General features: G+C 39.5%; 1 protein-coding gene across 3 annotated transcripts in view; it reads right to left on the bottom strand.

Annotated features, from left to right (window-relative positions):
- Positions 1–12,922, bottom strand: part of LOC105471823 (nephrocystin 1) — a 69,024-nt gene that overhangs the window by 53,064 nt on the left and 3,038 nt on the right. For all 3 annotated transcript variants that reach the window (XM_071077126.1, XM_071077125.1, XM_071077127.1), the window contains exons 2-3: positions 12,341–12,417; positions 377–437 (exon numbers count right to left, since the gene is read on the bottom strand). In XM_071077126.1, coding sequence (XP_070933227.1) covers positions 377–437; positions 12,341–12,417 — 138 coding nt within the window. The remainder of the gene's footprint in view (positions 1–376; positions 438–12,340; positions 12,418–12,922) is intronic.

Genomic DNA, 12,922 nt, shown 5'->3' with positions numbered 1-12,922 from the left:
TTCTTTACCACTTACCCTCAGGGCCAGACTATGCATTATTTCCCCATGAAGAAATTAAAATAAAAACAATTCTAAACTATAAAACAAAGAACTCACAAAATGCAAAAATAAAAATAGCTCCTTCCAGGATTGTCTGAATCCTTAATAGCAGGTGAGTTCATCAAAGCTGAACATTTTTTGGTAGTTGGAGCCTTGAATTTTGCTTTGCTCCCAAGCACAGACTTAGCAACCCTGTTTGGCAAGCCAGCACTGGCTGCAGTTAGACTACATTGCTAATGTAAACCCAGGAACTTACCAGCTTGAATTAACTCCCACTGAATAAAAATACTTGTATAAGAAGAGATGTTTTAATAATATGATTAACCTCAATACTTACTTTGCTTAATTTTTGAAGAGCATTTTTATTTTCATCTATTGCCTGCTTTAACTGGATACATCTAAATTTAAAAAAAAAAAGAAAATATATTTATTTTTCTATTGTCAGAACCAGAAAGCTACTTTATAAAATCATTCAGTCATTGAGCAGGCAAGGCAATTAGCCACTGTATGAACAATGCTAAAAAACTGACATATAAACGCTTTTCCACCTATTAGCTCAGATGATCCTCATAGCCAACTGTAACACACATAGACATGATAACCAAGCTTCAGAAACCTTCAGTGTCTCTGGGCATCAGTTTCCTCTCTCTAAAATAAGGACGAATGTTGGACTTTAAAATGCTTCTCCAACTCTACAACTCCATAAACCTAGGACCCTCCATAAGCCTCAGAGACAAAACTAAAGTTTATTGTGTGCCAACCATGTTAAGCAGTTTACAAGCATTACCTCATTTAAGCCTCATAACAACCCTCACTCCACTTAAAGAAAGTGAAGTTCTAAAAAGTGTCCAAGTCCACATAGCTGCTCAATGGTACAGCAACAATATAAAGGCAGTTTAGGATTCCACAGTTGGCCTATTTGAGGCCACTACAGCACATGCCTGCTTTGAACTTGGCTTGTCCAGACAGGTCCAGAGTTTTATTTATCCTACAGATGCTTCAATTCAGCATTAAGTCTTAGATACCCAAATGAAAAGTACAAAAAATGACCAAATATGAGCTATGAGCTATAGCTCATGATATTTTTTTTTAAATCAAATGCTTTACCAAACAATAACCTACAAAAGTCATCTTTTCATGCCGTTAGAGTCTTTTTTTTTTTTTTTTTTTTTTTTTGCTTATAGATGTGAGTGAAATGAAATAAGCATGAAAAAGGGAATAACAACGTTGATCCAAGATGGCCGATTAGAAGCAGCTGTGGTCTGTGGCACTCACTGAGAGGAATGAAGAGAGGCAAGTGAATTCAGCACCTTCAACTGAAATATCCAGGTTCACACATTGGGACTGACAGGGCAAACAACTTGACCCATGAGAATGCAGAAAAGCCAGGGAAGAAGGGGAACAACAGCCAACCCGGGAGTGGCATGGTGCTAAAGGAACCCCCATCCCCAACCAAGGGAAGCAGTGAGTGACTGTGCAACGCTGCCCAGAAAACCATGCTTCTCCCACGGATCTCTGCAACCCACAGATCAGGAGATCTCCTGAGTTCATGCCACCAGGGCCTTGGGTCCAATACACAGAACTGTGTGGTATCTTGACAGAGCCGCTGCTCAGGCACACACAGTGACCCAGGAATTTTACATATTCTGGCCCCAGGATCCCCAGCAAGGGAGGATATCCATCTGTATATATCCCCAGAAAGGGAGCTGAATCTAGGGAGCCAAGCAGCATTGTTCCATGGGCCCCACTTCCATGGCCCCCACTTCCATGGCAACTCACAAGTTAAGACCCACTGGCTTGGAATTCCAGCCAGCCAACCAAAGCAGTCTGGAATCTGTCTGAGGCAGTTCCGAGTTACCGGGGGCAGGGGTGGCTGCCATCTCTGTGGTTCAGTAGACTTAGCCATTCTAGCCTGCTGGCTTTGGAGAATACAAATGGTCTGGACAAGAAAAAGTCCCCCCTAACGCATCACATGTGCTCTACCAAAAAGCAGCCAGACTGCTTCTTTAAGTGGGTCTGTAATCCTATTCTACCTGACTAGGTGAGTCCTCCCAAAAGGGGATTCCAGCCACCTCCTACAAAGTGTATTTGGGCTGGCAACAAGTCAGTACTCTCCTGGGACAGAGCTTCCAGAGGAAGGAGCTGGCTGCCAGATTTGCTGTTTTGCAGCCTTCACTGGTGATACTTCCAGGTATGGGAAAAACCGAGGCAATTAGGGTCTGGATTACAGCAAACCACAGCAGTGCTACAGTAGAGTGTCCTGACTGTTAAAGGAAAAACAAACAAACAGAAAACAACAACAACATCAACAATAAAAAGCGAACAAAAATCCTATTTAAAGGTCAGCAACCTCAAAGACCAAAGGCAAATAAGCCCATAAAGATGAGAAAGAATCAACACAAAATGCTGAAAACTCAAAAAGCCAGAGTGCCTCTTCTGCTCCAAATGACCACAACCCCACTCCAGCAAGGGCACAGAAGTGGGTTGAGGCTGCGATGGCTGAACTTACAGAAGGAGGCTTCAGAAAGTGGATAACAAAAAACTCCATTGAGCTAAAGGAGCATGTTGAAACCCACTGCAAAGAAGCTAAGAATCATGATAAAACAATACAGGAGCTGATAGCCAGAACAGCCAATTAAGAGAGGAACATAACTGACCTGATGGAGATGAAAAACACAAGAACTTTATAATGCAATCACAAGTATCAACAGCAGAATAGACAAGGCAGAGGAAAGAATCTCAGAACTTGAAGATTATCTTTCTGAATTAAGACAGGCAGACAAGAATAGGGAAAAAAGGATGAATGGGATTATGTATAGAGACCAAACCTATGACTGATTGGGGTATCTAAAAATGACAGGAAGAATGGAACCAAGTTGAAAAACATAACTCTCCCAACCTAGCAAGACAAACCAACACTCAAATTCAGGAAATCCAGTGAACCCCAGTAAGGCACTCCATGAGAAGATCAACCCCAACACACATAATCATCAGATTCTCCAAGGTCAAAATGAAAAAAAAAAAAATTTAAAGGCAGTCAGAGAGAAAGGCCAGGTCACCTACAAAGGGAAGCTCATCAGACTAACAGCACACCTCTCAGCGGAAACCCAAACCCTACAAGCCAGCAGAGATCAGGGACCAATATTCATCATTCTTAAAGAAAAGAAATTTCCAACCCAGAATTTCATATCCGGCCAAACTAGGCTTCATACATGAAGGAGAAATAAGATCCTTTTCAGACCAAGCAAATGTGCGTAGGGAATTTGTCACCACCAGGCCTGCCTTGCAAGAGCTCCTGAAGGAAAGGCTAAATATGGAAAGGAGAAATTGATACCACCCACTATAAAAACACACTGAAGTACACAAACCAGTGATACTATGAAGCAACCACATAAACAAATCTGCAAAATAACCAGCTAACATAATGATGATAGGATCAAATTCACACAAAACAATACTAACCTTAAATGTAAGTGGGTTAAATTCCCCAATTAAAAAGACACAGAATGGCAAGCTGGATAAAGAGCCAAGATCCACTGGTATGCTGTCTTCAAGAGACCCATCTCATGTGCAAAGACACACATTAGGTTCAAAATAAAGGGATGGAGGAAAATTTACCAAGCAAATGGAAAACAGAAAAAAGCAGGAGCTGCAATTCTAGCTTCTGACAAAACAGACTTTAAACAAACAAAGATTAAAAAAAAGACAAAGAAGGGTATTACACAATGGTAAAGTGTTCAATTCAACAAGAAGAGCTAACTATCCTAAATATATATGCACCCAATAAAAGATCACCCATGTTGGGAAGAGACCCCCAAATCTGGCCATAAACTGGCCCCAAAACTGGCCATAAACAGAATCTCTGCAGCACTGTGACATGTTCGTGATGGCCATGATGCCCACAGTGAAGGCTGTGGGTTTACTGGAATGAGGGCAAGGAAGACCTGGCCCACCCAGGGTGGAAAACTGCTTAAAGGCAGTCCTGAACCACAAACAATAGCATGAGCAATCTGTGCCTTACGGACATGTTCCTGCTGCAGATAACTAGCCAGACCCACCCCTTTATTTCGGCCCATCCCTTTATTTCCTGTAAGGAATACTTTTAGTAAACCTATAACCTATAGAAACAATGTTTATCACTGGCTTGCTGTCAATAAATACGTGGGTAAATCTCTGTTCGAGGCTCTCAGCTCTGAAGACTGTGAGACCCCTGATTTCCCACTCCACACTATTTCTGTGTGTGTGTCTTTAATTCTGCTAGCGCTGCTAGGTTAGGGTCTCCGTGACTGAGCTGGTCTCAGCAACCCAGATTCATACATCAAGTTCTTAAGATTTTCAAAGTGACTTGGACTCCCATACAATAGTAGTGGGAGACTTTAACACCCCACTGACAACATTAGGCAGGTCATCAACACAGAAAATTGAGAAAGATATTCAGGACCTGAACTCAGCTCTGGATCATGTGGACCTGATAGATATCTACAGAACTCTCCACCCAAAAACAACAAAATATGCATTCTACTCGTCACCACATGGCACTTACTCTAAAATTGACCACATAATCAGAAATAAAATATTCCTCAGCAAATGAAAAAGAACTTAAATTATAACAAACAGACCAAAATGCAATCAAATTATAACTCAAGATTAAGAAATTCACAAATGACACTAGCGGCAAACCTGACTGGTAGTTCCTTCCCCAGAAGGAGAGATTCCTCTGCCATGGAGTCCTACGATGTGATCATCAACTGGCCTGTCATGATCCACAATGGATCTGGTGTGATTAAAGCTGGTTTTGCTGGTGATCAGATCCCCAAATACTGCTTTCCAAACTATGTGGGCCGACCCATGCACATTCGTGTCATGGCAGGAGCCCTTGAAGGTGACATCTTCATTGGCTCCAAAGCCAAGGAGCACCAAGGGCTGCTCTCGATCTGCTATCTCATGGAGCATGGCATTGTTGAGGACTGGAACAACATGGAACACATCTGGCAATATGTCTATTCTAAGGACCAGCTGCAGACTTTCTCAGAGGAGCATCCTGTGCTCCTCACTGAGGCGCCTTTAAACTCACAAAGAAACCGGGAATGAGCTGCCAACAATTTCTTCGAGAGCTTCAATGTGCTCGCTATTTTCATCTCCATGTAAGCTCATTTGAAACTAATGAGAACAAAGAGACAATGTATCAGAATCTCCGAAATGTAGCTAAAGCAGTGTTAAAAGGAAAATTTATATCACTAAATGCCCATATCAAAAAGCTAGAAAGATCTCAACTAAAAGAACTAACATCTCAACTGAAAGAACTAGAGAACCAAGAGCAAACAAACCCTAAAGCTAGCAGAAGACAGGAAATAACCAAGATCAGAGCTGAACTGAAGGAGACAGAGACATGAAAAACCCTAAAAAGAACAAATTCAGGAGGTAGTTTTTTAAAAAAAAATTAATAAAATGGATACACCATTAGCTAGACTAATAAAGAAAAGAGAGAATAAACACAATCAGAAATTATAAGGGGGATATCACCACTGACCCCAGAGAAATACAATCAGCAGAGAATACTATAAACACCTCTATGCACATGAACTAGAAAATCTAGAAGAAATGGATGAGTTATTGGACACATACACCCTCCCAAGACTGAACCGGGAAGAAACTGAATCCCTGAACAGACCAATAATGAGTTTTGAAATTGAAGCAGTAATAAATAGCTTACCAACCAAAAAACTCCCAGGACCAGATGAATTCACAGCTGAATTCTACCAGAGGTATAAAGAAGAGTGGGAACCATTTCGACTGAAATTATTCCAAACAACTGAAAAGTAGAGACTCCTCCCCGACTAAATGTATAAGGCCAGTATCCTCCCAATACCAAAACCTGGCAGAGATACAGCAAAAACAGAAAACTTCAGGCCAATATCCTCCATGAACATCGATACAAAAATCCCCCACAAAATACTGGCAAACTGAATCCAGCAGCACATCAAAAAGCTTATCTACCAGGATCAAGTTGGCTTCATCCCCAGAATGAAAGTTTGGTTAAACATACGCAAATCAATAAATGTGATTCATCACATAAACAGAACTTAAGACAAAAAAAAAAATGACTATCCCAATAAATGCAGAAAAGGCTTTCAATAAAATTCAACATCTTTTCACATTAAAAACTTTCAATAAACTAGATATTGAAGGAACATACCTCAAAATAATCAGAGCCATATATGATAAACCAACAGTCAATATCATACTGAATGGGCAAAAGCTTGAAGCATTCCCTTTGAAAACAGGCACAAGACAAGGATCCCTCCCTCATCACTCCTATTCTATGCAGTGTTGGAAGTTCTGACCTGGGAAGTCAGGCAAGAGAAAGAAATAAAGAGTATTCAAATAGGAACAGAGGAACTCAAATTATCCCTGTTTGCAGATGACATGATCCTATATCTAGAACACCCCATTGTCTTGGCCCAAAAACTTCTTAAGCTGATAAGTAACCTCAGCGAAGTCTCAGGATACAAAATCAATGTGCAAAATTTGCTAGCATTCCTGTATACCAACAACAGGCAAGCAGAGAGCTAAATCCTGAAATCACATTCACAACTGCTACAAAAAGAATAAAATACCTAGGAGTACAGCTAACAAAGAGAGTGAGAGGGACCTTCTCAAGGATAACTACAAACCACTGCTCCAGAAATCAGAGATGACACAAAAAAATGGAGAAACACTCCATGCTTGTGGATAGGAAGAATCATATCGTGAAAATGGACATACTGCCCCAAATAAAGTATAGATTCAATGCTATTCCCATGAAACTTCCATTGACATTCTTCACAGAATTAGAAAAACTATTTTAAAATTTATATGGAACAAAAGAAGAGCCCAAATAGCCAATACAAAAAGAACAAAGAACAAAAAGAACAAAGCTGGAGGCATCATGCTACCTGACTTCAAACTATATTACAAGGCTACAGTAACTAAAACAGCATGGTACTGGTACAAGAACAGACACATAGGCCAATAGAACAGAACAGAGAACTCAGAAATAAGACTTGCACACCTACAATCATCTGATCTTTGACAAACCTGACAAAAAGCAGCAATGGGGAAAGGGCTACCTATTTAATAAATGATGCTGGAAGAGCTGGCTAGCTATATGCAGAAAATTGAAACTAGACCCCCTTCCATACACCATACACAAAAATTAATTCAAGATGGATTAAAGACTTAAATGTAAAACCCAAAACTATAAAAACTCTAGAAGAAAATCCAAGCAATAGCATTCAGGACATAGGCACAGGCAAATATTTCATGACAACAAAAAGCCTAAAGCCATTGCAACAAAAGCAAAAATTGACAAATAGGATCTCATCAAACTAAAGAACTTTTGCACAGTAAAAGAAACTATCATCAGAGTGAACAGACAGCCTACAGAATGGGAGAAAAGGTTTGCAATCTATCCATCTGATGAAGGTCTAATATCCAGAGTCTATGAATAGGCAAATTTATAAGAAAAAAACAACCCCATTAAAAAGTGAGCAAAGGACATGAACTAACACTTCTCAAAAGACACACATTCAGCCAAGAACATGAAAAAAAGCTCAACATCACTGATTAGAGAAATGCAAATCAAAATCACAATGAAGTATCATCTCACACCAGTCAGAATGGCGATTATTAAAAAGTCAAAAAACAGAGGTTGGCAAGATTGCAGAGAAAAAGGAACACCTATACACTGTTGTTGGGAGTGTAAATTACTCCAATCATTGTGGAAGACAGTGTGGTGATTCCTCAAAGACCTAGAGGCAGAAATACTATTTGACCCAACAATTCCATTACTGAGTGTATATCCAAAGGAACAGAAATTGTTCTATCAAAAAGACACATGCACACGTATGTTCACAGTAGCATACTCACAATAGCAAATACATGGAATCAACCTAAATGCCCATCAGTGATACACTGGATAAAGAAAATGTGGTACATATACACCATGGAATACTATGCAGCCATAAAAAGGAACTAGATCATGTCCTTTGGAGGGACATGGATAGAGTTGGAAGCCATTATCCTCAGCAAACTAATGCAGGAACAGAAAACCAAACTCTGCATGTTCTCACTTATAAGTGGGAGCTGAATAATGAGAACACATGGACACATGGAGGGTAACAACATACACTGGGGCCTGTAGGAAGGAGGAAATGGAGGAGAAAGAGCATCAGGAAGAATAGTTAATGGATACTGGGCTTAATACCTAGGTGATGGAATGATCTGTCCAGCAAACCAGCATGGCACACGTTTACCTATGTAACAAATCTGCACAATGCTATACATGTATCCCTGAACTTAAAAGTTAAAGAAAATAAATTAAAAACCATAATAAATAAAAAAATTTTTAAAGCGAACAAAAGTCTCAAAAGGGTAGAAAAAGAGAAGGGGAAACATCAAACTGGGGCTGACCCCACTAGCAACCTCCCCAAAAGTCCCTCTCCCACCCTTCCTCTTTGCTGGCAGTCAGCTTCCCACTGGCACCTATGTTCTCACCCTGCAGGCAGGGTGGGCAGGGGGCCCAGGGCTCCCAGTGTAACAGAAAACACGTATATTGGGATTGCCTCCCATTTTATCCTCCCTTACCAGGCATGAAAAGAATCCCTCCTACATCTGCTCTTAGATGCTGAGGGTGTGGACTTTGTAACCATGAGGAGAGACATCACCAACAAGCAAAAGATGGCAGAGTGGATTGACAGCAAAGGCTGGTCTTTGAGGATATCACAAGCCATGAATCCACCCTGAGAGAAGCTAGCTGCAGGCTTTTGTCAAATGAGACTAACAGTAAAGCTGCTTATTTTGGCAGGTGTCATGTTACTTGACCAAAAAAATGTTTACTGAAACTTAGACTCAGAAATTTCACTAAAAGGCCAGAGTGGAAAACTATTTTAATATAATGTACCAAGAAAATAAGTTATTTATTACAATTACCTCCTTTATAACCATGTAATTATTAAAATCCTCAAACAGTTGATATTTTAAGACTCCTGGTTCAGGATAAAAACTAAGCACACACTCATCTTCACTGCCTCCTGAAACCCCACAAAAAATGATTAAAACGTTTGAAAAGGTAGCAAACCCTGAACACTGCAAAGAAGGAAAGAGGGACAAGTAGCCAGCAAGAGATTTTAACAAATTTCTGCTCCATGGAAAAAGCCTGGAAGCATGTTCTCCTATAAAGGGTGGAAGATGCAACACAAGCATAAGAGGGAGATAATCTACCAGGCCAAAAACTCTAGGACTTGACTCAGCAGACATAAAGGACCAAAGGTTAAGTAAACTAAATCATAGAGGAACACATTATGAAACCCTGCAGATGAAAAGACATGCACATGCTTTCCCTCCTTACCAGGGGATTCTTCCCTAAAAAACAAACAAACAAACAAACAAAAACAATTAACAAATGACCTAAAGAGAATCATGACTGCTAAAGAAGTTTTCACACACCAGGGTTAGAGCCTGCCCTATTCCGGCACTGGGAGTTTCTCAGAATAAAAGCTACTTCCCAGCCTCTGATAAGCCCTATCAACATACAGAATTTCATTCTTATTCAGGGGATGGTACTAGCAGGAAAGACCCCTCTCTATCTAACAGTAGAAAAGCCCATGAGAGCTCTCTGGGCTAGTCCCTCATTCTTCAGTAAAAACAGATAAGCCAGACCTAATAAAGAAAACCGGCAACATGAAAGATAAAAGTTAAGAATAACCAAATATAAATTAATTAATTAACTAATTAAAAAGAATCTGAGCCCAGAGAAAGCAAAGACAATTCAGAGAACAGAAGAGAACTTAAGGAAAAAAAAAAAAAGCTTCCTAGTCATGGAAGTAGTAACAAGGCAATCAATATGAAAACAGGAACATGATGCTATGAAAAAAGAACAATTAAGAACAAGAGAAAACACTTGTAAATTAACAACATGACTGATGGCCAGGCACGGTGGCTCATGTCTGTAATCCCAGCACTTTGGGAGGCCATCAGGGGCAGATCACCCGAAGTCAGGAGTTTGAGACCAGCCTGGCCAATGTGGTGAAATTCTGTCTCTACTAAAAATGCAAAAACTTAGCCGAGTGTGATGGTGTGAGCCTGTAATCCCAGCTACTCAGGAGGCTGAGGCAGGAGAATCACCTGAACCCAGGAGGCAGAGGTTGCAGTGAGCCAAGATTGTGAGACACAGTGAGACTCTGTCTTAAAAAACAAAAAAACAATATAACTGCTGAAATAAAACAATATGGCTGTTGAAATAGATAATAAAGTGTTAAAGTCAAGAGAATTGCCAGCATGGCAGCTCACGGTGGGGGCAGGGGGCATCCCTTGAGCCTGGGAGGCAGAAGTTGCAGTGAGGCGTGATTGTGCCACTGCATTACAGCCTGAACGACAGAGTGAGACCCCCCTACTCCCCTCAAAAAAAACAGAAACTATTAACAGGAAGTTATGAGATCTAGAGAATCAGTCCAGGATATTCAATACCTGACTCAAAGGTATTTCAGGAAGAAACAGACAAATGGAATTAACGAAATAATGTTTTTGTAAAATAAAATCTCCCAGAGCTCATGAGACATGAGTTTTCAAACTAAGACTCAGAGCACTGAGTAGATAAAAATGACACCTACATGACATTTTCAGACATGCAAATGTCAAAGTGAGTTTCTAAATGACAGTAACGATCTTCTTTTCATGCACAGAGAAGACTATGGTTACTTGGGCTTAAAAATAATTATTAGGGGCCAGGAGCAGTGGCTCATGCCTGTAATCCCAGCACTTTGGGAGGCCGAGGCGGGCAGATCATGAGGTCAGGAGATCGAGACCATCCTGGCTAGCACAGCGAAACCCCGTCTCTACTAAAAATACAAAAAATTAGCCAGGCATGGTGGCATGCACCTGTAATCCCAGCTACTTGGGAGGCTGAGGCAGGAGAATCACTTGAACCTCGGAGATGGAGGTTGCAGTGAGCTGAGATCACGCCACTGCACTCCAGCCTGGGCGAGAGTCTCAAAAAAAATAAAACATAACAATTATTAGGCTGGGCGTGGTGGCTCACACCTGTAATCCCAGCACTTTGGGAGGCCAAGGCCAGGGGATCCCTTGAGGTCAGGAGTTCGAAACCAGCCTGACCAACATGGATGAAACCCGTCTCTACTCAAAATACAAAATTTAGCCAGGTGTCGTGGGGCACGACTGTAATCCCAGCTACTCAAGAGCCTGAGGCAGAAGAATCACTTGAACCTGGGAGGTGGAGGTTGCAGTGAGCCAAGATTGTGCCACTGCACTCCAGCCTGGGCAACAGAGCGAGATTCAGTCTCAAAAAGGACAATAATTAATATTATTATTTTATATTATTATAATATATTATTATATTATTATATAAAATATTATATATAAAATATATTTATATTATTATAATTATTATTATTATTATTATTTTTAGTTTACTAACATAAAATTTAAAAAGTTTTCCCTGGGACTTCAAATTCCGTCTATAAATCTTATTCTGTTTTTAAACCTAGTAAAGCAAGAACAATAACCTTTGCTTTTCTTTCATTACTGTTAATTAAACTTGAACTAAATCCCTTAAACAATCAATCCTACTATTATAAATGAAATTCACTTGACATTTCAAAATTCATTTGTTTTTCCTTTAAGCACTCTGAATGCCTGACGTAAGTAAAACTTTTCCAAACAATTATAATTCACTTAAATTAATAGAATGAATCTCATGTTCTTTGGAATGTAACAAAATCTTTAAATATCTCAAAAACAAAGATTATCTTAATGATGTCCTAAACTTAATACAAATGTTATGAATTAATAGTCTAAATTTGATTTAGTTCATCACATCTATTTAACTTTAAACTCTCCCAAGGATTTTTTTTTTTTTTTAAGTAAAAACGAATACAAAACAAAAACCACCCACCTAGAAAACAGTGTTGTCTTCTCATGGGAGTTAAAGTTAATATCCCAATGAAGGACTAACTGCTTATAGACAGAGGTTTCTGACCAGGTCACAGGATCTGGGCTACATAGGCCAAGGATTTAAGGTAATCCTGCCCAACTCACCTATGTTTCCATTAAGCAGTTTTTATAGTTGCTTTCATAACAGCAAGTCCACAACCATCACGATTAGGTTGGTTTCTTCTACATTCAACTTACAACACTATGTGATTCTTCCATTTGATTCCAAAGGACCAATCTCTATGCCTTAAATACTATGCATTGAAATGTAAGTGCAGTTCCTGGAAAGCTTATATAAATTAGCATACTTTACCTTTGATAAATATCTTGTCTTTTATTGGGTTCTAGGGCTTCTTCTTTCAGTTGGCTCTCAGAAAGCAAATTATCAACCTACGGAGACCATTTAAAATATCACATTGTTAAATACCATATCACCTTAGGAAAGAAAACTTCTCTTTTTATCCAGTATTTTATAATGAACACTTTTAAACATACAACAAAGTTTCAAAAATTTTACAGTGAAAACCCATATACCCACTACCTAGAAAAAACATTAACATTTTACTATACGTATTTGATCTATCCATCAATCCACCTTAGGCCTTTCAAAGTAAGTTACAGTTATCAATACATTTCTCCCTAAATAATGGACTACAGATGTCACTAACTAAAGTTCAATAGTTGATGCAATGTATGTATACAGTGAAATGCACAAATATGAGGCATACATTTGCTGAGTTTCGACAAATGCATCCATCTGTGTAACCAAAATTCTTATCAAGATGTAGAAAACTACCATCACCCTAGTAAGTTCCTTCATGCCCTTGCCAGTAAATCCTCTCCTTAATCTTCCATAGAGAAACCTGTTTTGATATTTTTCCAACATAAATTAGTT

This window comes from Macaca nemestrina, chromosome 13 (genome assembly GCF_043159975.1).
Source record: "Macaca nemestrina isolate mMacNem1 chromosome 13, mMacNem.hap1, whole genome shotgun sequence".
In the NCBI taxonomy this organism is placed as follows: domain Eukaryota; kingdom Metazoa; phylum Chordata; class Mammalia; order Primates; family Cercopithecidae; genus Macaca; species Macaca nemestrina.
The sequence above is the reverse complement of the archived record's forward strand: the minus strand, read 5'-3'. Positions and strand labels throughout refer to the sequence as shown.